Source organism: Phocoena phocoena, chromosome 2 (assembly GCF_963924675.1).
Source record: "Phocoena phocoena chromosome 2, mPhoPho1.1, whole genome shotgun sequence".
In the NCBI taxonomy this organism is placed as follows: domain Eukaryota; kingdom Metazoa; phylum Chordata; class Mammalia; order Artiodactyla; family Phocoenidae; genus Phocoena; species Phocoena phocoena.
Genome location: NC_089220.1, coordinates 115,304,770 through 115,329,921, shown reverse-complemented (window position 1 = coordinate 115,329,921; position 25,152 = coordinate 115,304,770). Strand labels below are relative to the sequence as shown.

Here is a 25,152-nt window from a genome sequence, read left to right as displayed (position 1 = left end):
TCTGGGGGCTTCTGTTTTCTCTGTGAAGTAGAAGTGGTGTTATCTGCTGGGAGGGAGGGGGGAAGTGGTAGTTTCAGAGCTCTGAGGAGAGAGGAGATAATTTGGAAAAGCTGCTGTGGGAAGTGGGTGGGAAAGGTCGTTAGGGTCTCCTGGAGGATGGGCTGGTAGAGGTGAGGGCCCAGCTGAGCATGGAAATCTTGATGAGGAAATAGAGGCACAAGGAGCTAAGGCACTTGGTATATAGTAGGACTGGTCTGAGGTCTGAGGTTTTCTGCACAGCCCCCCATGTAAACAGGAAAAGAGCTGATGGTGGTCCTGAGCTAGGACTGTGATCTGGTGAAGTGGGTGCCGGAAGGACGGGGCGAGAGAGGTTGATGAGCAGGACCATTATGCCTGGGGGTGACGGGAGGAGGCAGGAGGGTTCTCATGGGAGAATTAGAGGGTCAGCCAACTTCAGGCTCCTGGGACACTAAAGAAGAGACTTAGCATGATTGGATAAAAGAGCTGGAAGGAAAGGAGGTTAGGGTGAGAGAGAGCATTGAGATTAGAGATGGACCAACTGGAGATAGTGACCCGATCCAGGGTGTGCTCTTAGAATGGACTGGAGTGAAGACACTAGAGGCAAGACTTCAAGCCACTGGGAGGCTGGGTGTTTCTTGTTGGGCTGCTGAGAAGGAGTAGAAGTCACCCATGATGATGGCAGGATTCGGAGTGGAACAGAAGGTTGTAAACCAGGTGCCAGCATCACCAGGGTCCCCAAGGGTGGCAGATGGATGCTGGAAAGATGGGTAGCAAATGACAGGATGCTCAGAGGATCTCATAGATATTCCTACCACAGACAGGAAGGGGCATCGGTGTGGAGCGGGGAGGGTGCTTACTCCACCCTCTGGGGTTTGGGAGAGTGACACAACTAAGGTTCGCTCAAGGGAAAAAGCAGACGGGTTAGGGAGTGAAGAAGGTGGGGATGAAGATGCCATGGAAGAGAGCACAGGAGACAGGTTTGGGAGGGAGGGGTGCAGTAGGAGTCGGCACGGGGTTTGGGAGAGAGAAAATATTACCAACCAGGTTTATATTTGTATAGAGTGGTTAGAAGTGGGACTCTGGAGTAAGGCTGTTTGGGTTTTAATTCCTGATCCACCATATACAGCAAATTTCTCTACTTCTTGTGCCTCAGTCTCCTCAACTGCAAAATGGGCATAATCATAGTATTTACTTCATAGGGTTTTTTTGTTGTTGTTTTTGCGGTACGCGGGCCTCTCACTGCTGTGGCCTCTCCTGTTGCAGAGCACAGGCTCCGGACGCGCAGGCCCAGCGGCCATGGCTCACAGGCCCAGCCGCTCCGCAGCATGTGGGATCCTCCCGGACCGGGGCACGAACCCGCGTCCCCTGCATCGGCAGGCGGACCCCCAACCACCGTGCCACCAGGGAAGCCCTTCATAGGGTTTTTATGAGAATTAAATGAGATAGTCTATATAAGGGACTCAGGTGAGTGCCTGGCAAATAGTAAGTGCCCAACAGATGTTGATGGCTGTCCTCCTTCATTCTCATCGTCTTCATGAGCAGCTTGGGCAGTTATCTATGCTGGGCCTGAAATGGAGGGTGAAGCTCCCAGCTCCCGTCCATTTCTCAGACACAAAAGCCTCCTGGCTTCTTTGTTGAGGGGCTAGAAGGAGAGTTCGGTGGTACCTGATGAAAGGGGCAGGATGTGACGACTGCTAACATAGACACACTGCACAGTTAGGCGAAGCTCGTGGAGAAGGAGGCAATTGAACTGGGCTTTGAATGAGAGAAGGGATTTCAAAAGATGGGGGTTCAAGAGGTAGGGGTGGTTCTCAGGAGGAGGAACCAGGAGGTGGATGGAGATGGGGCCAAAAGTGTCCAGTTGACTCCTGTGAAGGAAGTGGAAGGGAGAAGAGGGAAGTGGGGTCAGGAGGTGCTAGACCAAGGAACTCGAACCTTCTTCTGTAGTCAGTGGGAGTCTCCCAAAGGGGGGTTCAAGCATGGAGTGACATAATCATAATGCTATTTGGCCAGATAACCCAGAGAGTGTGTGGCTTGGAGGGAAAGAGGGAGGAGGCCGAGACCAGGTGGGCGGCAGGGGCAAGGGTCCAGGTGAGGAGTAGTGAGGAACTGATCTAGGACAGAGCAGTTGGGGACCGATTCAGAAGCTGTCATTGAAGAGGCCAGACAAGACTTGGCCACTGCTTGGCCTGCAGGGGTGGGTGGGAGGAAAGAGAAAGCAGCTGAGGATAGCTGTGAGGTTTCCAGCCCAGGTGATTGAAATGCTGACTGTGCCATTCAGCTTTGAGGAGAAAGATGCTGAACTCAGCCTTGGACTTGTTGCGTGGAGGGGCCAGCAGGCCCTCCAGGTGGCAGGTGGGAATGCAGTCTGGTGCTAGGAGCGGTCCGAGTGGGAGCCGTCTGCACAGAGGGAAGGGTATAAGATGGGGCCGTGGGTGTGCTGCTCACCCAGGAGAAAGCACGGGGGACCCCCCCCCCCATCCTGCCGCCAGCACTGCAGGGACACAGGCGTGTCTGGGACGAGGCTCCTGCCCTCAAGGAATCCACAGTTTTCTAGGAGATCCAGAGCCAGGGCTCAGGCTGGACTGTGGCTCCATCAGTGAGAGGTTGGGGAGGCCCAGAAGAGGTAGCACTTCAGGTGAATGTTGAAGGATGGAAAAGATCTTAATGGGCAAAAACCAGACATTCTCTTTCTTACAGCTGACAGGATTCCCAGTGGATATCATTTGTGTCAAAATGTATGCAAGTGGGTGTGCAAGAAAGTATGCCTGTGTGAAAATGGATGCGTGTACAAAGACAAAATTTAACAGGGGTGCGTAGATGAGAGTGTGTGTACAAAAATGTGTTCATGTGTGTGTGAGAGAGAGTGTATGTGCTCAGAGGCAAGCATGGGCAGGTGTGGACAAGAGGAAACTAAAGGAGGTCATCCCTATTCCGGGACTTCCACTTCTTTTTTATAAAAATTTTTTTTGCGGTACGCGGACCTCTCACTGTTGTGGCCTCTCCCGTTGCGGAGCACAGGCTCCGGACGCGCAGGCTCAGCGGCCCAGCTGCTCTGCGGCATGTGGGATCTTCCCGGACCGGGGCACGAACCCGTGTCCCCTGCATCAGCAGGCGGACTCTCAACCACTGTGCCACCAGGGAAGCCCGGGACTTCCACTTCTGCCTCCGTTTTATCACCCTTCACATCCTCTTCAGCCTCCAGGGAAGGAGAGGCCCCTTGGTCTGGTCCTTGAGTCTCCGAGTTCAGGATCAGGAGCCTTGTATCTTCTCTTCCCTCAGCTCCCTTGAGGCCATAACCTTCCACTCAGACCATGAAATGTTCCAGGTATCTGTGTAATGGGCTGTTGGGCTTTTTGCCACCCCCTTCCTTCTGCCCGTGGGCACCCCGCTCCTCCAAAGCTGGCCCACAGGCCACTCCCTCCTGCTGAGAGGCCATCACCTGCCTAGATGGACCTGTTTGTCCAGTTAGAAAGTAAGGTCCAGAATTGAGGGAGAACAGACCTGGGGTCCAGGGACAGGGGCTTCCAGAGCCCAGCTGGTGTCTTGCTGGCTAGGACTTCCTCTCAGCTTAGAGAACACTGGGATGGGGAGGGTCATCTGGCTTTCGGGAAACCAAGGCCTCTAATTCAGGGCTGTGCCAACTCCAGCATGCCTGAGTCGGGCCATCCATTGCTTCCCCGCCAGGGCCTGCCACCTGCCACTATGGATGCGTAGCCTGGATTGTGGGATTTATTCATGAATGATTCTAGGGGTAGTGGGGGCCAGGGGAGCATTGGGCCTCCAGGTTGAGGCTTTGGAAATGTTAACTATTCCCTCCTGGTGGACCTTAGTTTTCCTTTCTGCAGGATGGGTACAACTGATGACTGGGGTGCTGATGACTGCTGATGACTGGGGTGCTTTTAATACTTGAAAGGTGTGTTAGTTTCCCCACCCAGAAAGTACCTTAGAAGGCCTGGCATCAGGAAGATAAGTCCCCTGGAAACCTCTTTGCACCCTTCTCTTCTCCCTTGTCTCTGGGGCAGGGGCTGTACCTGCTGTGGTAGGTTACCTCCACAGTGTAATGCAAACGTGCCAGAAAGGCTTGTCCACCTCCCCGCATCCCACTGAGGTGCCTAAAATCCCAAGAGGTCAGACTCTGGAGTTCCACAGACCTTTCTGAATTAGGGGTCTGCCCCTTACTAGCGGCGTGGTCTTGGGCAGATACTTCTCTCTGAACCTCAGTGTCATCATCTGTAAAATACAGATAATAGCAGCCACCTTAGTGCTGGTGTGAGGAATAAATGAAGTAATGCATTGAAAGCACCAAGTAAGTGCTTGATACATGTGAGTGTTTTGGGGTCTCTTTTTTGTTTTTTTTTGCGGTACGCGGGCCTCTCACTGTTGTGGCCTCTCCCGTTGCGGAGCACAGGCTCCGGACACGCAGGCTCACCGGCCATGGCTCGTTGGCCCAGCTGCTCCGCGGCATGTGGGATCTTCCCGGACTGGGGCACGAACACACGTCCCCTGCATCGGCAGGCGGACTCTCAACCACTGCGTCACCAGGGAAGCCCCTTGGGGTCTTTTTGAATAGAGCCTTTTCAGTCACCAAGGAGCCCCCCATTGAACATGTGCAGGGACATTAAGGAATCACTTGAGATGCTTCTGATCACTGGGACTGAGGGAGAAGAGGGGTCAGAGAGCTGCGGATGCAGTGGGGAGGCTGTTGCTACTTCCCCTGGCTGGGCCAGGACCCTAGGGCTGGCAGGCACGCCGGGAGCTGTCCGTGGTGCTGAACACCATTTATTGCTCTCTGCCGGCCCAGCTTTCAGAAATCTGTGCAACAGTCTGGCAAAGAGTAAGGAAGCATAGTGTAGAAGGCCAAGGTCAGCTCCCAAAGCCCAACTTCTGTTACCTCCTCCAGGAGCACTTTATGACCTCATCCTTCTAGGCCACCAGGAGCCCACCTTTTCAGATGCCTGGGCTGCTGCCTGGGATGGTTTATTACATCATTGCCCAACTTGTCTTCTGTCTCCTGGCTAAGCCTTGGACCATGAGCTCCCTGAGATCAGGGCATCTCTATGCTGAGGTAAATAGGTTCTGCCGTCCAGTTATCCAGGGAATATTGTGGGCCCTTAATTCCACCCCTGGCTGTTCTGGAACCATTATTAAGCTCCCGTCCACCCACCCCCTGTAGATGCTTTGCTTTGGCTCTTCCCTGGAAGATTTCATCTGCCTCCCTCACCTCTTTCCTGTGAATTTTTTGACTTGAATTACTTATTTACTCATTGAAAACTATGGGCTAGGCATAGGTCAGAGCATTTTACAAATATCACTTCATTTTGTTCTTATAACAGTTCCACTAGTTAGGTGAGCAGATGAGGAAACTGAGGCTTGGAGAGATTAAGCAACTTGCTAGCAAATGATGGAACCAGGAATCAAGTTCAGGTGGGTTGGCCTGAGAGCCTGTGCTGCTTTCTTCCCACCATATTATGCTGCGTTTTGAGTATCTCTTTGATGCTCCAGGACAGCGGTGTGCGGGAAGAAGTGCTCCAGTGTTCTGACCCCAGCCCAGATCAGGCACCAGAAAATATTCCTTAGCATCTGGAAACTCATGATTGAAACAGTTAATCGGAATGCAAGGAAATGGGTGTTTTTGCCTCATGTAATTTGGTTTTGTGAAGACCACTAAATGAAAACATTCTCCTGTTAATTACTGTCTCAAATTTGGTCTGTAATTGAGGGAACTAGAGCTTGGGAGAGTGTAGAAACCCGCTGGAGTAGCAGGCCTGCCCGAGTCAGCATTCCAAGCTGCCTTGCACCCGCTCTGTTAATTTTAGAAACTCTCCCAGTCTGGGTGTATTATTAGCTTTATGTACAGAGGCCACAAGGCTCTCAGTGGCCTCTCTATGTCACAATTTTTTTGTTTTGTTTTTCCCAAGAGATTAAATAAAAGGAACGATGGCCATGTGTACATAGGGGTGTTTGCACACCGTGTGTGTGAATGAGGATACCTGTGTATGGCATCTAATGAGTGTCTGCAGCTGTCTTTGAATGGTGTGCATGAGGCTGAGTGGAGAGTGTACACAGCTTGAGAGCAGCTTAGAAGCTGAAACCATTCTCCCAGGGCCCAGAAGTCACTAGCAGGATGTGCTGTGTTCCGTGTAGTGGGTGTGAAGGCTGGGGTGGTTTCTCCCAGATGGCACAGGGGGAGTAGGGCTGACGAAGGGGTGGCGGGCTGTGGGGTAGGGAAGGAGCTAAAGTTGACCTCTTGGCACCAGACTTAGAGTGAAAAGCCTTAGCCCAGTGAGGCTGTGACTTGAAGTCCCGTCTTGATGCCCCGAAGAACTTGGCTTTCAGAGGAGCTGCCGGAAGCTGCCTTTCCGGAAGCCACACTTCCCTGAGCTGTGTGATGTGGGACAACTCTCTCGCCCACCTTCACTGAAGCAGGCCCTGCCCTCTCCTTGACTCAGAGCGCCATTCTGAGTCTGACAAAGAAAGCAATTTGCTGTGAAGTAATTCTTTTCAAACTTGGAACTCTTCAGGCCGGGGCACTTTGGTTTTGCGGTGGGACCCACTGAAGACTCGAGGAAAGCTTATCTTTTTGTCTCCCACTCCCTTCCCCCTGGCTTCCCTGCAGTAGAGCGTTAAAGATGGCTGAAAGGTTATTTCTCTTGGGAGAAGACAGGCTTATTTCTTCCCAACATAATACATTTATCTGTCATTGTGTAACTGTCTAAATTACTAGCAGAGAGAAACAGCTCTGCAGTGCCAGTTTTCAGTTTTAGGGCCAGCCCTGGGGTGGCTGGTTCTTGGGCAGGGTCCCTGGCCATGCCTTCTAGACATAGGGTCTCTGCCTACCTGTGCTACCTGCATACTCCAGAGGGGCCCCTGCTGGGTCAGATAGGAGACCTGTGAGTTGGCTTTTACCTCCTCATACTGCTTAACCTCTCAGAGACTTCACCCTGAGGGTCCCTCCCCACCTCCCCAGGAGATATTAGCAGTTGCTTTGAGGCCTTAGAAGAAGTGATGCTGGAAGCCCCCACTGGTCTCATTCTGTTGCATTGAGTGGTACCTCACTGGTGCCTGAAATCCCCCCGTTAACACTGCCTGTCACTTAGCTGTACACCTGAAACTAACACAACATTGTAAATCAACTATACTCCGATAAAAACGTTTTAAACATTTTATCACAGAAACTTTCGTAACTGAAATAATTATTCTACCAAATAATGTTTAACGGAAACTTTTAAAGAAAAAATGAGAAAATATTTGCAATATTTTATTGTGATTAATGTATTGATTATTCAATCAGTATTTATTTAAATGTGTACTTGAACATCAAAAATATCTACTTTGCTAAATATAAATTATTTGCTGGAAAAAAATAAAATTGTTGAAATATATTTAAAAAAAAAGAAAAACACTGCCTGCATTTGAAGATATCACTGACCTTCCCTACTGCTGTGTTTAGAAGTAAACCTCTGGGGGAGAGAGATGGTCAGACATTTTCTGACTATAGGGGATAGACTAAAGGGAGGCCCCCCGAGAGCCAGTGTGGGAGAAGGCCAGATCAGAATTACAGGACCGAGTGTGGAGGCCCTGCCCCTCATTGCACAGTGGGGAAACTGAGGTCCAGAGTGGGGAGGGCACCTGCCTGTCAGTGACAGAGCTAGGACTGGATCCCATGCCTCCAGCATCCCAGGCTCCTGCTGTGTGTCTGGACCTCCCCTGTTCTCTGGTCACGGTCTGTGGCATGTCTGCCTGCCATCCTGTCTCAGGCCACAGTTGACCCTCAGGGAGGATGGGGCATCCTGGCCTGAGCCTGGGGTGGTGCGGGGTGAATTACTTCTGCTGCTAAAACAGCCTCTCGCCTCTCTCTGGATGTCATTATTTAGTTTGCTTTTCAGCCTCTCACTGGGGCATGGGGATTGGACTAGGAGGCTTGTCATCGGGGATCTCACAGAGGGGCAGGCAGAAGGCATCCCTAAGGATGACTAAGGAGGAGACTGTTTCTATGCCAGTCATGACATCTTGCCCTGGTACCCATGCACCTATCTCCCGCAGGGTCTCAGAACCTCTGAAGACTTCTCTCTCCCACCTTTGCTGTCTCTGAGCTTTCTTTTAGTCTGTAATTCATTCTCTCTCTCCTCCTATGACTGACCTATGTGTCTCTGGGCAGATTTTACTGGGACCTGACCATGTTGCTGCTGATGGTAGGAAACCTGATCATCATTCCTGTGGGCATCACCTTCTTCAAGGATGAGAACACCACACCATGGATTGTCTTCAACGTGGTGTCGGACACGTTCTTCCTCATCGACTTGGTCCTCAACTTCCGCACAGGGATTGTGGTGGAGGACAACACAGAGATCATCCTGGACCCACAGCGGATTAAGATGAAGTACCTCAAAAGCTGGTTCGTGGTGGATTTCATCTCCTCCATCCCCGTGGACTACATCTTCCTCATTGTGGAGACACGCATCGATTCGGAGGTCTACAAGACTGCCCGGGCCCTGCGCATCGTCCGTTTCACCAAGATCCTCAGCCTCCTGCGCCTCTTGCGTCTCTCCCGCCTCATTCGATATATTCACCAGTGGGAAGAGGTGAGTGTTCAGACCCAGACCTCTTCAGGGAAGAGGTATCTTCCCTCTAGGGGAGTGAGGGACCAGCAGGTAACCTCAGATAGTTGGATGTGGGCTGTCGGATTGTAGCAGGCACACCTCTTCCAAGAGGACAAATATTAGTAACTTCTTGACTTCTTATCATGCGCTAGATACTACACGAATCACTTCACAGGCAATATCCCATTTAAGTCTCTAACAACCATAGAGGGTACCACATAGGTAGGTATAAGTACTCATTTTTTACATGAGGACATAGAGAAATATGAAGAGATTTATATAGTGTCACAGAATTATTAATTGGTGGACCTGGACTCCAGAGCCTGCATTGTTAATCACTGCACTGTACTGTGGATGTTGCAAACTCAGAAGCTTGTGGGGGCCAGGCAGGGAATATGAATGGGTGAAAAGGGCCATTTGGAGGACAATAGGGAGTGTGGTGGACTGGGGAAAACTGGAGAACATATCTTCCATCTGTATGAGGCAGCCTCTACTCAGCTCTAGCCACTGTGGCCAAGTGAGAATGGGCTCAGGGTTGCCAGATCTACAGATTTATCATGAGAAGCAGAAATCTGGACTTCTGTGCAAAATTTGTTGGCAACTGTCTTAGGTTGGGTTCTTCTGGTGCAGACCCTGAGATGAGGATTTGTATGAAAGTGATGTCTTTTTTTTGATGGGGAGCAAAGTGTTTCCAGGAAGATCTGGTAAGGGACTGGGGAAGAAGGGCAGGGAAGGGAAGGAAAGGAATAGGAAGGAAAGGAAGGAAGGAAGCCAAACAAGGGTGACACCAAGCAAATCCTGTGGGGAGCTCCAGGATGGTGTACACCACACCTGGGAGTTGCCCCAATCAGGGCAAAGGAGTTGAACTTTTTATATCCCCTCACCTGTCAGTCACTGGCTCAGGACCCTTGCAACCCTGGGTGCTAGCAGGCAAAGTGGTTTCCTGCAGTCAGGCCTCTGATGACGGGCCACAGGTGCTAGCTGTAGGGAGTGCAAGCCTAGTGCTTTCCTGGAGTTGTGTGAGCACAGACTGTAAAGGGATCCTAGGGGCTCTGGGAAGAGCACTGACTATAGAAACTGAATAAAAAATTGTAAAAGAACTAGGTGGCCAACACCATTCTGAACAAACCTAACTCATCTGTGGGCTGAATGCAACCATCTATGGGAGAAAGAGAGGACTGCAGGCTGGGGTTTGAAAAAAGCAGGTGACCTTGTGAGACTTTCCGCTACCACCAAGTACCACTTTTTGGAGGCAGCCGCAGGCAGGCCAGCCTGAATGTACCAGGGTGGGGGGAGATGTGTTCTGTGAGACTGTCCGCCTTGGGGTCTGGAGCGGGCTGTGGCCTGGGGAAGCTTCCGCAGAGGTGCATTTGTTGCCATGGCTCACTGCTAGTCTCCTGGTCTCTGCACGATTGGATGGAAATTCCCACACTCAGGACACGAAGCCCCCACCCCACTCCCAGCAGCAGCCTGGGCCCTGGGCAACAGCACCCATGGCTGAGAGTCGGGGCACTGGCAGATCGCGGTCAGAGGTATCACGAACACCTGTGCTGCATAAGTCCCTACACCAGCCTGGCAGAATCACTTCATGGCAGAAATTCTCTTTGGTTTGGAATTTGCATTATTTCTGCGGATAGGAGGAGCAGTGACTTGTCCAAAGTCACACAGCAGACCTCTGGCAGGGCCAGATCAGACCCCAGTTAGCACTCTTGACTCCCAGCAGGGACCGGGTGTGGTGGAATGCATGTGGGCTTTAGGGCTAGGATGACACGTGAGACCTGAATTAAAATCCAGCTCCACACTGCCAGCTGACTGACCTTGGGGCCACCTTACCCCCTGAGCCTCAGTCTCTTATCGGCAAAGTGGGTAGAAGTCGTACATTCCTCAGTGGATTGCTGTGAGGATTAAAAGAGATGATGTTTGTAAAACCCTTAGTGTGAAACTGGGTGCAGAGAACTGTTTAATAAATGCCCCTCCCCATTCTACAGGGTGTTTACTTTTCTCAAATACTTTCTACCCATAATTTCATTGGTTGCTCAAACCTGGCTGACAAAGTCAACAGGGCAGGATTTATTACCTGTACTTGTCAGGTGAGGAAACCGAGGGTGGAAGGGTCAGCTGCCCCAGTGGTAAGATCTTGACCCAGGCCTCCTGACTCCCAGTTCCCTGCCCTTCCCACTTTCTCAGGTGGCCTGAAAGTAGGCTGCCTGGTCCTGTTACCGCTCCCTCTGTTGGGGACGACTCTCCGTTGAGACTGGGGAGGCAGGCAGTGGAGGGTCGAGGGGTGGGGTGAGTTCTGTGGGACAGACTGGGTTTGAGGAACCTGGGGGACATGTAGGTGCAGAGAGGTTGGATGTGGGTCTGAGCTCAGGGCTGAGAGGGGACAGTGCCTGTTGGGGTGAGGGTGGTGGTGGCCAGGGCCCCTCTGAGTAGCTGCAGAGGGAAGATGGAGGCGTATTTCCTGGAATGCCCTGAGGGGCTTGTCTCTTGGTTTCTGTCCCAAGTGGAAATTCAGAACCTTGTTGGCTCCCTCAGTCCCCGAGAAACTCCCAACCTTCTGTGTGTCTTGGACTTAACAGCTGTACTGCCGTTAAAAGCAGAGTAGTCGCTCTTTCCCTTCTCCAGCGTCGGTTCGTGTCTCCAGGCCCCAGCCCGCTGGGTGCCAGCCTTGCTCCCCACTTACACCTGGGCCCTGGGGGCCATGGTATTTTGGGGAGATTTGGCAGAGTTGCCGGTGGGTGGGCAGGGTGGGCCCTGGGACAGGAGCTAAGTAAGCTCTTCTCTTACTGTCCCCACTGCCCCTCTGGCCTGGCCACCCTCTGGGCTACCCAAAAGTGGCCAGGCACACTCTGACCCTGGACAGAGGCCCCAGGTCAGGGCCCTCAACTGGACATCACTACCCTGTCTTGTGCGCAGGAAGGGAGATCCCAGGAGGCCAGATGGATGACTCCCCACCCCCTCCACACTATACACCCTTATCTTGCCTAGCAGCTGGGAAGGAAGCTGCTTTGAGCTGCTGTCTGCCGGGCACACTGCCCAGCTAGGGGCTCCCCCCAGACTCCTGGGGTTGGATTGGGGTTTCCCAGCTGGCCCCAGGAACCCTGTCTCCAGACCCTCAGTAGCCTGCCCCACCCTCGGGGCTTCTCCCAGCCTCACCTTGGCCTGTAGGCAGCAGCAGGGAGACCTCTGAGGCCTCAGGTCTGCATGAGACCTGGGGAGGGAGGTGTTTCGAAGAGAAGACCCTGCTCTATCTCCTCCTCCAACTCCAGTTCATGTGAATCTCTCCCCTTCTTTAGGCCTCAGTTTCCCCGACTGTCAGATGTACTCTGATGTCCTCAGAGGCTGGGCCTCAGTCCCCACTCCAACCTCCCTCGGCGAGGATCATGTTAGCTGGTCATTCTGAGGACACGGTGGTGGTGCTGGGTGAGGGCTGGAGAGTCGGCCTCCCATGGGGAGGGAAAAGCTTGCCCAAGATCCCCTGGTGAAGCTGCAGAGATGCTGGATTCCTGACCCTCAGCCTTCAGCTGCCTCCCCCAGCTCAGCCCAGCCCAGCCTCCCAGCCGAGAGTTCCCGAACGTTAGTAGCAGCTCTTGGGAGTCAGGGTAGGTGGAGGGTCTCGGCAGGCGTAGACGACTGTCTCAGAGGACGCCAGCCTCTGCCTGCATCCTGGGCGATCTAGGTCAGCATCCTCCCTCCCAAGCCTCTTCCCTCTCTCTGAGGTGTGAGCTTGTTATAGGCATGGAGGCTATTGTTAGAAACCATGGTTGCCCCCCTTTGGATGTTCCCCTGCAGGGCCCAGCACCCCAGTGACCCATCCCAGAAGCCTCTTCTTTCCCTCGGCAGCATCTTGGCGTAATGGGAGGGGCTGGATGCAGGAAGTCAGGCCAGGGGGGCTGTGCAGCCCCCAGTGAAGCTCCTCTCCCTGTGGGCCTCAATTTTTCCACCTCTCTCAGAATCGGGAGTTTGGGACGACACAGAGGCATGGTCCTGGGGGGCAGGAGCTGGTCCTCTCTACGGGCCCTAGGAAGGGACCTAGCGTGACCCTCTAGTTTGTACCCGGGATACACAGGCACCAGCCACTCTCTCAGGACCCGGATGGCTGTTCTCAATGTGGCCGCTTGTTCCTGAGACAAAGGGAGGAGTTTGTTCTTCTTCCCCGAGGAGAAAACAAATCCCAGGAGGGAACTCTAACAAGGCCCCAAGAAGAGGCCTTGGCAGAAACTCCAGTTTCTGGTCTCTCCCCAGGACTGAGAAATCAGCTCTTTATTTTGAGGACTGGGAAAGAGACCGAAGGAAAGGGACCAACGTGTGCTGAGCACCTCCTGTGTGCCAGCTGTGGACATCCTCTCCTGATCCCCAAGACAGCCCTGGGAGCTGGTAGTTATTGACCCATTACACAGATGAGGAAACTGAGGCTCAGAGCAGAGAAGGCACTTGCCCAAGGTGGGAGACGGTGAGAGACGTGTCACCCTGCCGTTACCCTGTGGTTCAGAAACTACAGAAGGGAATAGGAGTAGGAGCTTCCCCCAAGTGCCATGCTGGGCACAGAGAGTGAGCTGTCCAGGCCACCTGCCTGGCAAGCCTTGTGGGGCCCTTGAAATGAAGACAGTCAACCCCGAAAGTCAGAACCAACATCATAAAAGGGGGTTTTAATGAGGTATAAAGAGCAAGACAAATATTTGCACAGTGCAGCTGACTTGCGGGTGGCCTATGGCCCCAGCCCACAGTGGGGACACACAGGTGTTTAGCAACCTCTCCCAGCAACGTCCAGCCTTGCTCTCAGCAACCACCCCTGGGTGCTGTAGAGTGTTGGGGGTGGGGTGAGTGTCCACCGTCTGGGGTACCCTCCTAGCCTGAATGGATGTATCCCCCACCACCTCTTTGCAGAAAGCTCAGACTTTGCCATGCCGGTGCCCCTGGCTTTGTGTGTCTGAGAGCCATCCGCAGTACCCCTCACCACCACCAGAACTACCACCATCCCACCCCTACAGGACACTCCCAGCATCTGCATCCTTCAGCCAATATCAGGCACGCCACCACCACCACGCTCTCTGAGGATACATGAGTCTGTGCCACCTGCAGGAAAAAGCACCTTTTTCTCTTCCTGCAAAAGCAGGTTCCCTGTGGGCTGTGCCTGCCCAGACTGGGGCCTTTTTCGAATGCCACTGTGTATACTCGTGGCAGCCCTGATCACCATCATCCCCACCACTGTCTTCATCACCGTCACCTTCGTCGCTTAAGCACTTCTCAGTTCCTGAGACCCTACCATGTGCTCTGCATACTCGTTGCTGAGATCAGTATAAAGGCAAAATTATACAAGGACCTGATCTTGGAAGAAAATTAGTTACAAAGAAAAGAAAAACAAGGATGATAGAAAAAGGAAAGAACACATTGCATTCAAATGTGCCAACCTTGATCTGGTCTTTAAGACCCAGAGTAATACATAGAAAGGAGCAGTTATTGCAGGCTGTGGAGTCTGGGATGCTTTCTAAAAGTGATCCAAGTCTTCCTTCAGTGTGGTATCTGTTTTTGGCTGTTAGAACAAGATACCACAGGCTGGGGGGCTTAGATGACAAATATTTATTTCTCACAGTTCTGGAGGCTGGAAGGATGAGATCAGGATGCTGTCATGGTCAGGTTCTGGTGAGGGCCCGCTTCCTGGTTTGTAGATGGCCGTCCTCTTTCTGTGTCCTCACGTGGCCACATATCAACTCTCGCGTGTCTCTTCTTGTAAGGGCACTAATTCCATCCATGGGGCCCTACCCTCATGACCTAATCATCTTGCAAAGGCTCCACCTCCTAATACCATTACATTGAGAGTTAGGGCTTCAACATAGGATTTTGGGGAGATTTCAGTTCATACAAGTTGGGAAATGAAGGAACTTAATAATAATGAATCCCCCCCTCCACCACCCACGTATGTGTTCAGGGCCCAGAGCACTTTCTTAGCCAGTTTAATTTCTTGAACAACCCTGAGAAGTGGGGGCAGATGTCTAGCTTTGTTTTAGTTGAGGAGATGCTGAGGTGTGGAGGGAGGTGAGGACAGGTGTTAGCCATCTCTGAGACTAGGTGGTCCCATGTCACTCACCCTCCCCATCCCCCCAGAGTTGGGGAGCTGGTGGCATTCTGGTCAACCAAGACTTCGCAAGGTTAGTGGGCCCAAGGTCATAGAGCTGTTGTGTTCACCTAAGCAGCTGCTTTAGAGACAGAAGTGGGATCTTCCCTTGGAGCCACAGCTGGGGCACTGGTACTCAGGAGCTGCCTGCCCTGCCTGGTCTCTAGTCCCCGCCCCTCCTTATACAGAGATGTGTCTGCTAAGCTGGGCAATGGCATGCTGACAGCCCTGGGGCTGGTTTCTGGGCCCCAGTGGGGCTAGGCTGCCAGGCGCACAGCTCTGTCTACAGTATTACGCTGTGCACCAGGCTTACAGAGGTGAGATGCCGGAGAGTCCCGCCTGGCCCTGGGTCCAGCTTGCTGTGTGGATCTGGCCACATCACTTGGCCACTTTGGGTTTGAGTTGTTTTATTTACAAAACAGAGCTACTGAAAACCACCCTTCCCGCCCTGGGCCAATCTAATAATTTGCAGGCAGCCCTGGGTTCAAATCTGCCCCTTCTGCTGCCGCCATGACCAAGGGCAAGTCCGTTTACTTCTCTGAGCCTGGGTGTAAAAGCCTTAACAACATTTGCAGCAAAGGGTTGTTGTGAGTTTGAATGAGATGATGACTGTGGGACCGTGTGCCCGCCCCCTCACGTTCGGTGTTACTGTCTCTCTGTTGCCGGGGACACAGGGGTGATGGGACAGCTAGAGCTGCCATCCTTCAGGAAACTTTCCAAGGTCTGTTTCATCCTTTCAGCTCGTACATCCAGAGTCATGCTACTAAGGGGGCCACAGGTGGGCACAACCCAAGGGGTGATACACAGTAGTATTCATCTTTGGTTTCTCCAGACCAAGACCCAGGCTAAGCCTATATTTCAGAAGGGGAAACTGAGGTCTCAAGTATCAGAATATCCTGCCACCAGCTACGGGGCTGTTGCTAAAAGACCACTAGACAGGGGTTGAAATATCTAGGGTCTGTTTCTTTGGGTCTCAGGTTCCCCCATCTGAAATGGGCTTAAACTAGGTCTCTGTGGCATTTGACAACTCTTCAGGTTTGGCCCAAAGCCCCTCTCCAGGAAGGCTCTCTACCTGGGAATAATATGGAGGGACCAGAACTAGGGGTGGGGGCACCTCCAGAGTCTCCCAGGCCAGAGGCAAGGCTAGAACTTCCAGAGACCTCTCTCTAGACTTCTTTCCATCTCTGTCCCCTCCCCATCCTGTCACCATGGTGACCCCTGCTGAAACCAGACCAAGAGGCAGCTTGGGGAGGAGGGAGGTGGGGCAGGGATGCTGGGATGTACGCATCCTTGGCCCTGCCCAGCCACACCTCAGCCTCTTGCTCAGAGCCACAGGGGTGGAGATACACGGGTGGCCACGGTTGCTGTACCTTATTAAACTGTACAGGAGAGCATTACTACTCATACACGTTAACTAATCATAAGGATTAATTATTAATAACTTATCAATAATGGTTTGCAATTTGTTGAATACTTCCATACCTAGTACTAAGCACTTTATATGTATAATTTAATCCTTTTGACAACCCACTCAAGGTAAGAAATTTTATCGCCATTTCCCAGATGAGGAAACATGATCAGAGAGGTTCAGGAACTTTCTCAAGGTCACACAAGTAGGAATTGGGTAGGAGTTGGGCCTGGGATCAAGGTCTGTGTGAACTTGGAGCCTAGGTGTCTGTACTGCCCCCCCCTGCAGTTCCATGGCTGCCTTTGGCAGAACCCGCTGCCCCTGGGGGGGGTCCTGAGAGTCTAGTGACAGATTTAGGGAAACACCATGTCCCTGGTGTGACCGCAGACCATAGTACCCTGAGGAGCCTCTGGTGGGCTGGCTCTTCTTCGTGTTGTCCTCACAGCCCAGGTGAGCTGCCCGTTTCCAGGCTGTACGGGGCTCTAGGTGCCCTCCCTTCACGTGTCCGGCCTGGGTGGCTGGACTCCCCATGGGAGCCCACCCCCGTATCTGCACGGATCCCAGGTGGAGTCCCTCTGGAGCCCCACAGCCTGCAGGCTGCTTCTCCCAGGGCCAGCCTGACGCCTTCCCATCCTCGCCACGGCCGGGACCTGCACCGAGCTGGGCGCGCTGCCCGGTATGTGCAGGGCATCAGGGCCTGCAGGCAGCTGCGGGGTCTGCCCGGGAGCGGGCCGGCCCCCAGCTGCTTGGGCCGATTGCTCCCCTCTGCCTGCAGATCTTCCACATGACCTACGACCTGGCCAGCGCCGTGGTGCGCATCGTGAACCTCATCGGCATGATGCTGCTGCTCTGCCACTGGGACGGCTGCCTGCAGTTCCTGGTGCCCATGCTGCAGGACTTCCCTGACGACTGCTGGGTGTCCATCAACAACATGGTGGTGAGTGCCCAGCCCTCGGCCCTCCCTCCAGGGGTGGGGGCAGGGGACCGACGAGGTGCGGATGGGCTGAGCGGGTCCCGGAGGGCCTCGGCGGCGCCCTTGGCTCTGTGCCACTACCTCTGCCGCCTTACAGCCTCCACTGAAGACGGGAGCCTCGCTCTTTGGCGCTGATTGCGCCCAGGGAGACTAAGACCGGGGCTTCCTCAGATTGCATCAGGTGTGGGAATACCGGGCTGGTGGCTCCTGCCCTCCTATCTCTGCTCCCCGAGGCTGACCAACCATTCAAAGCCAGCAGAGTCCTAGGAAGGAGAAACCAGTGAGGGGCACCGTGGGCAGCCCACATGGACTCCCAGATCACACGTGGCTGCCACTTGCTGCTCCAGCAGCAGAGCTGGGCTGTCCCTCTGCACCCTCCTCCTGCCCCACCCCACAGACACACAGCCCCATCCAAGGTGGGGTCCTGAGCAGGGAAGGCAGGTTCGAAGGAGCCAGATCCCCTCCCTCCCCCTCCACCCTGTGGGTGGGCGAGAGGAGCCGTGGGGCAGGGTTCCCCAGCCTCCTGTGAACAGGGCACGCTCCAGGCAGGGTGGCGGGTCCCCTGGGCCTTTCTCTGGCTCTGCGAACCCCTGCGTCCTCTCACTCCCAGTCAGTTTGGTTTGCTCTCTAGGCAAACCCTCAGGGCCCCAGGGGAGGAAAAACTGGCTTTGAAAGAGGTGAAAGAGACCCTGAGGCATCTTTCAGCATCAAACAGGCCTTTGCAAAACAGCCTTTTGATGAGCTAAGTGTAAATGAATCGGCCACGTGGATTGAATTTCCCGGTCCCCAGAGGCTCAGCAGTAAAGCCAGAGCCCTGGCTGGAGGCAGCTGGGGGCTGCCTGGGGATGGGGGGCCCAGGCCCCCTCTATCCCTGGAGATCATTGACCTCCCACTCTCTGGAATGAGAGCCCCTAGACCAGCTCAGCTGTGTCCAGGATGGTCTGAGTGAGCTTGAACTTGGCACGCAGCGCCTGTGCCTTCCTCCAGGTGCCGGGAACAACCTGGTGATTGCGGAAGTGCTTAGGGCTCTGGGCAGGGGTTCTCGGCGTGCAGTAGGGTGGCTTTCCACATTCATGCTAACGCATCTGCCTCTTGAGCAGAGAGCACTGGGGAGGTGGGTTTATCCGGTGGCCCCTTCACTTGGGGCAGTTTCCTCCGTGGGAGGGTGACAGGCCCACACGTGCATTAAATGCAGGAGATGGCCCTTCTGAGCGCAGTGTTCCCGCACTGAGCCTTCCTTGAGACACTGACTGGCTTTGGAGACAAAAATAGCCAGGAGCCTCGCTCCCTTTCTCCCTCCTCCGCCCCCAGCACTGTGTGTGTTTCAGGCCATCCACCTTTGGGGTGGGGGAGGGTAACTAGTGGCCACAGCCCTGGATGGATGCAGGCCGGGTTCACACAGGAGGCGACTCAGCTCCGCAGCTCTTTAACTTTGCTCACCCAAAACGAGGACAGCGTTTCGGCTCAGTCTGCCTGAGCTTGTCCCCCCAGGGGAAGCATATCTGGTTTTATAATTGAGGTCAGTGGGGAAATGGGCTTCACTTGGCAGTAGTTCGGTGCGGGGGATGGAGCTGCTTCGGTGAGCTCAGGACAGCAGGGTGGCCCAGCCTGGAGCCCTGGCTGCTGGGGAGGCTCCAGGCTGCCCCCCGGGCTGAGAGGTCCGGGGCTGTGGAGGTGGTGGGATGTTAGGCTGGTGCCCATCCCTTAGCTGGGGCTTCTGGTCTGAGCCCTGCCCCTCCACTGCCAGAGAAAGGCCTAAGTGAGGGATTCACTTGGTCACCATGGGCAGCTAGTGTGGGCCTCCCTGCCCCTCACCCAAGGCTTTCAGCCAACAGCAAGGTTGTAAGCCCAGGCCTCAGCCACTGGGAAAGTTAGGCTGAGGGGTGAGAGGTAGCAGGGACTTTTCTAGCTCTTCTTGAGAAGGGCCTGCCCGCTCTTTGGCCCAGGTCCCTCCCACCCCTCCCCCAATCTGTCCACCTTTGCGTCTGTCCACAGAACAACTCATGGGGAAAGCAGTACTCCTACGCCCTCTTCAAGGCCATGAGCCACATGCTGTGCATCGGGTACGGCCGGCAGGCCCCGGTGGGCATGTCAGACGTCTGGCTCACCATGCTCAGCATGATCGTGGGGGCCACCTGCTACGCCATGTTCATCGGCCACGCCACCGCCCTCATCCAGTCTCTGGACTCCTCCCGGCGCCAGTACCAGGAGAAGGTAGGCTGGAATGCTGGGGTCCACCCTGGGCTCTCTCAGGAGAACCTGCCCGTCGCTCCTTCCCACAGGGAGCACAGGCTGCCAGCCACCGGGCCCCAGAGGGTCCAGCCCCCTGTGATGGGGGCTCCCGTATGGGTGACAGATGGGGGCGAACCCCTCCTAAGTGAGAACTTCTTCAGCTCCCCAGCCTTAAACCTCTAAATGTCTTTTTATTTGTACCCCGTTTTCCTCCTGCTGAAATTGGGGGCTTGTCTCTCCTGACTGAGGGCCCCTTTCCCTCCTGACCTCCCCACCCCGTGCCCACTATCCCCTCCAGCCTCCTCCTCTCTGAGGGCCTTCCCATCAGCATTGAAACTTGCTCCATCTCTCCCTTTTAAAAAACGTCTGTCCCTCCACCATTAACGGGCTTTGCCTCCAATCTTTTCTGCTGTCTGCCTCTTTTTCATGGACAAATTCCTAAAAACAAACGACCAACCAAAAAGCTCGCATTGTTTATGGCTGCTGAATCCACTTTCTTCTCTCAGCCCACTGAGTCTGAGGTTACCTCTACCCTCCGTGTTGCTGAAGCCAGTGGGTCCTTTGGGGTCCTTGTCTTGCTTGGCCTCTGACAGTTATGACTCCCTGCTTGGCTTCACACTTGTTTCCATGACCACGCACTCTCCATTCTCTTCCCTGCTCTCCTTGGCTGGCTCGTCTTCTCAGTCATCCCACATTGGGCCCCTGGTGGCGTGGGCCCAGCTCTCTGCTTCTCTCTCCCCCATCTTCCTAGGGGCTGCTCTTTTCCCACCTCACCCTCACCCCACGCTCTGTGTCCATCTCAGTGCAGTGGGACCCAAATAGTATAATCAGCCCCCACCTCTTTGGAGCGCTAGTACGTGAAAATAGACTCCCCTGTTTCTGATTGTTCCTGGGGTACAGGGACTTCCCTTACATCTCAGTGTGGGGAACATCTGTTCTTGCCTAATTGTGCCTCCTGTCCCAGCCATGCTTCTGAAGATCCCTGCTCTCCACCCACAATCCAGGGATGGCTGGAGCAGCACCCACCCATCACCCCCGGGGTGGGCAGGAGCATTTCTTATTTGGTGAAGCCCTGGGCACTTAGGTTCACAAATCTCTTGTCCCCAAACCTCTTTTTAAGGCCCCTGCTCTACCCAGCCCCTCTTCTGGGCTGGACTTGCTCTTCAACAAAAGACAGCCTCAGCCGAGGCCATGTTTGGATACATGCCCCACCTGATGGGTCAGGCATCCTGGCTTCAGCCTCCAATCCCTCTAACCGACTGCAGCCCATTCTGCTGCCTCTGCCAGTTTGTTACAACTGATGGGAAACAGCTCCTTCTAGAGTCTGTGGGTGAGGCCTCTCTGGTCCACAGTGTAACACAGAAGAGACTAACGTTTAGAGGAAACTCGATCGACCTCCTGGTCAGTGGGTCTCCTGTATCTGGGAGTTGGACAGTCCCTATTGTCGGCCGGCTATCTTCACAGTATTGAACATGGTGAGGAGTGGACACTCTGATGGCGCCCCTCCTCCACTCCAAGCAGCTGGGAGTCAGGGCCACACCCACACCGAGGACCTCAATCTCACAGGTCGGCCGTAAAGGCCCACAGGGTCTGTGCCAGCTCTGGTCACCAGCAGCCGAGACAGGGTGGTGCGAGCTGGGGCAGTGAGGCCGGCTGGCTAGGGGGTAACGCCCTCTCCCTCTCTCATGGGACTCAGTACAAGCAGGTGGAGCAGTACATGTCCTTCCACAAGCTCCCGCCCGACACCCGGCAGCGCATCCATGACTACTACGAGCACCGCTACCAGGGCAAGATGTTCGACGAGGAGAGCATCCTGGGCGAGCTGAGCGAGCCGCTGCGGGAGGTGAGCTTTGTGGCTGCCGGCCCGGGAGGGGGTCCAGGCCTTCCTGCTGGGCGGCTCCCCTCACCTCCACCTCCCTTTCTCAATCCACCGTGTCTGGGGAGCAGGAGATCATCAACTTTAACTGCCGAAAGCTGGTGGCCTCCATGCCGCTGTTTGCCAACGCGGACCCCAACTTTGTGACCTCCATGCTGACCAAGCTGCGCTTCGAGGTCTTCCAGCCGGGGGACTACATCATCCGCGAAGGCACCATCGGCAAGAAGATGTATTTCATCCAGCACGGGGTGGTCAGCGTGCTCACCAAGGGCAACAAGGAGACCAAGCTGGCGGATGGCTCCTACTTTGGAGGTGAGACAGCCAAGGGGCCCTGGGGGGACGGAGCAATGGGCTGGAGAGACACCGAGGATGACATCGCAGACCCTCACGCCACTGCCTGGAGGCGGGTGTCCGTGAGCCCAGGGCAGGGGTGGTCCCAGAGACGAGAAAGACAGTCTGGTACCCATTTGGTTGGGGGCTGGCATCCCCGATGCGGTCACAGCCTAGGGGTGGGGCCTTGTGAGCCTGTCCAGCTTCTGTCCCAGACAGCAGGGCCCCAGGTCAGGGTGGGGTGGGGGATCCTTTGAAGCCTGCCGGGGACCCCCCTACCGCAACCCCCTCCCCCCCGTGACTCCTGCCATCCTGGCAGAGATCTGCCTGCTGACGCGGGGCCGGCGCACAGCCAGCGTGAGGGCTGACACCTACTGCCGCCTCTACTCGCTGAGCGTGGACAACTTCAACGAGGTCCTGGAGGAGTACCCCATGATGCGGCGGGCCTTCGAGACGGTGGCGCTGGACCGCCTGGACCGCATCGGTGAGGCGGGAGGCGGCCCGGAGGGAGGGTGGATTCCCCCTGCTGCACAGGCCGGGCGGGCTCCCCTCTCCTCCCACCCTACCCTGAGCTCCTGCTCTTGTTCTGTGGCCCAGGCAAGAAGAATTCCATCCTTCTCCACAAAGTCCAGCACGACCTCAACTCAGGCGTCTTCAACTACCAGGAGAACGAGATCATCCAGCAGATCGTACAGCACGACCGGGAGATGGCGCACTGCGCCCACCGCGTCCAGGCCGCCGCCTCTGCCACTCCGACCCCCACGCCCGTCATCTGGACCCCGCTGATCCAGGCGCCGCTGCAGGCCGCCGCCGCCACCACTTCCGTGGCCATCGCGCTCACCCACCACCCGCGCCTGCCCGCCGCCATCTTCCGGCCTCCCCCGGGGCCCGGGCTGGGCGGCCTCGGGGCAGGGCAGACGCCCCGGCACCTGAAGCGGCTGCAGTCCCTGATCCCGTCGGCGCTGGGTTCCGCCTCGCCCGCCAGCAGCCCGTCGCAGGTGGACACGCCGTCTTCCTCCTCCTTCCACATCCAACAGCTGGCTGGATTCTCTGCACCCGCCGGACTGAGCCCGCTCCTGCCCTCGTCCAGCTCTTCCCCGCCGCCTGGGGTGGGCAGCTCCTCCTCCGCACCCACGCCATCTGCTGCGGCGGCCGTGGCCGCCGCCACAGCCGGGTTCGGCCACTTCCACAAGGCGCTGGGAGGCTCCCTGTCCTCCTCGGACTCTCCCCTGCTCACCCCGCTGCAGCCGGGCGCCCGCTCCCCACAGGCCAACCAGCCGGCGCCCCCGCTGCCCGGGGCCCGGGGCGGCCTGGGACTGGCGGAGCACTTCCTGCCACCCCCAGCCTCGGCCAGGTCCCCGTCGTCCAGCCCCGGGCAGCTGGGCCAGCCTCCCGGGGAGCTGTCCCCGGGTCTGGCCACCGGCCCACCAAGTACGCCAGAGACACCCCCGCGGCAGCCTGAGCGGCTGTCCTTTGCGGCAGGGGCCTCAGGGGGGGCCTCTCCTGTAGCCTTTACCCCCCGAGGAGGTCTCAGCCCCCCCGGCCACAGCCCAGGCCCTCCAAGAACTTTCCCAAGTGCCCCTCCCCGGGCATCCGGCTCCCACGGTTCCTTGCTCCTGCCTCCGGCATCCAGCCCCCCGCCACCCCAAGTCCCCCAGCGCCGGGGCACCCCGCCCCTCACCCCGGGCCGCCTCACCCAGGACCTCAAGCTCATCTCAGCCTCTCAGCCGGCCCTACCCCAGGACGGGGCACAGACTCTCCGCAGAGCCTCCCCACACTCCTCTGGGGAGTCCGTGGCTGCCTTCCCACTCTTTCCCAGAGGCGGGGGCGGCAGCGGGGGCAGCGGGGGCCTCGGTCTCCCCGGGAGGCCCTATGGTGCCGTCCCTGGCCAGCACGTCACTCTGCCTCGGAAGACATCCTCAGGTTCTTTGCCACCCCCTATTTCTTTATTTGGGGCAAGAGCCACCTCTTCTGGGGGTCCCCCTCTGACTGCTGCTCCCCAGAGGGAACCTGGGGCCAGGTCTGAGCCAGTGCGCTCTAAACTGCCCTCCAATCTATGAGCTGCATTCCCTCCCTCCCTCCCTCCCTCCTTCTCTCCTCTTTTTTTCTCCTTTCTTTCTTCAGGTTTAACTGTGATTAGGAGATATACCAATAACAATAATAATTATCATTTAAAAACCCACACCAGAAAAACAAAAGAGCAGAAAATAACCAGGTATTCTTAGAGCTATAGAATTTTGGTCACTTGCTTTTATAGACTATTTTAATACTCAGCACTAGAGGGAGGGGGGAGGGGAGCAGGCAGGGCCCAAATGCAAAAGTGAGAGGAAGGCAGGTGGGTTCTCTGGGGCTTGGCAAGGGTGGGGGTGACCCATGTTTGGGATACCTAGAGCAGACTTGTCATTGTATTGATTTTAGGGCAATAGCCACCACCAGGCCCTTAGCTGTGAACCTAGAGCCCCACTCTGCTAGGGGTCATCCCATTCCTCCAGGAAGGGCTGCCCTTGGGTTTGTTCCTGGGGAGCCTCAGTCGCCTGAGTCCTTGGGACAAACGGGCCAGGGCCCTGAGAGTCTTGCATTTTTTTCTACTGCAAACTTAGCAAGATATGTATATGAATATGTATATGTATATATATGTAAGATGTGTATATGTATAGTTATGTAGTGCTCTGTAGAGCCATGTAGATAGCCACTCACACGTGTGCGATCTAGTTTAACCCCATGTTGCCAGGACACCCAGGTCACCTTACATCCAGCAACCTGCCTTGGCCCGCAGGCTGGGCACCACAGGGCCTGGGGGAAGTATTCTCTCCAGTCCTCAGGGAAGAGGACCCCCCGGGCTTCTCAGCAGGCCCCCTCTCTCCCCGTCTCTGGTCTCAAATCCAGTCCCAGCCCGACCTCTTACGTGGAAGAAGAAGACTCCAGGCTGTGCCTCTCCTTTCCTGTAGGGCCTCAAGCACATTCCCATCACCTCTGTGGCCCTCCGTTTTCTCATCTGTACAGGGGGAGGTGAGGGAAGCTTCTATTTATTGCGTCTGCTCTGTGCCAAGCACTGGTTTAGCACTTTACACACGTTAACTTCTTCAATTTTACAAAGGCCAGGAGGTGTAGTTACTTAGATTCTTCCCATTTCACAGATAAGGAAACCAAGTTTTGGTAATTATTCCAGAATCGCATAACTACAAGTGGCAGAGCTGGGACTGATCTGAGATTGTAATCCAGGCCTACCTGAGGCCAAAGCCGATGTTCCTTTCATTAGAAAATTGTGTTGAGGGGCTGAATTCAACAGACCAGAGTTTAGAGGTAATCAGACCTGAATTCGAATCCCAGACCTGCCACTTCTTAGCTGTGTGACCTTGGGCAAGTTATCTGAGCTTTCTGTTACCCCATTTGTAAAATGGGAATACTTACGGTACCACCTCACAAGGACCTATGAGGACCAGATAAGAAAAGTAGTACGTGTGAAATGCCCAGCCCAGCGCCTTGCACATACCATAGTAGGTGCTCAGTAAATCATGTTTCTTCTGCCCCCTCCTCACGTGCCCAGCGCATTGCCCCAGCGAGCTATGGTGAGAGCCTGGGGAGCTTTGGCTG

The 25,152-nt window shown here is 55.2% G+C and overlaps 1 protein-coding gene across 1 annotated transcript in view; it reads left to right on the top strand.

Annotated features, from left to right (window-relative positions):
- Positions 1-23,618, top strand: part of HCN4 (hyperpolarization activated cyclic nucleotide gated potassium channel 4) — a 41,535-nt gene extending 17,917 nt beyond the window's left edge. The window contains exons 2-8 of the mRNA XM_065871398.1: positions 8,183-8,606; positions 16,923-17,084; positions 19,116-19,334; positions 21,049-21,195; positions 21,300-21,540; positions 21,878-22,042; positions 22,156-23,618. Of these exons, the coding sequence (XP_065727470.1) occupies positions 8,183-8,606; positions 16,923-17,084; positions 19,116-19,334; positions 21,049-21,195; positions 21,300-21,540; positions 21,878-22,042; positions 22,156-23,618 (2,821 nt within the window). The remainder of the gene's footprint in view (positions 1-8,182; positions 8,607-16,922; positions 17,085-19,115; positions 19,335-21,048; positions 21,196-21,299; positions 21,541-21,877; positions 22,043-22,155) is intronic.
- The last annotated feature ends 1,534 nt before the right edge of the window (positions 23,619-25,152 follow it).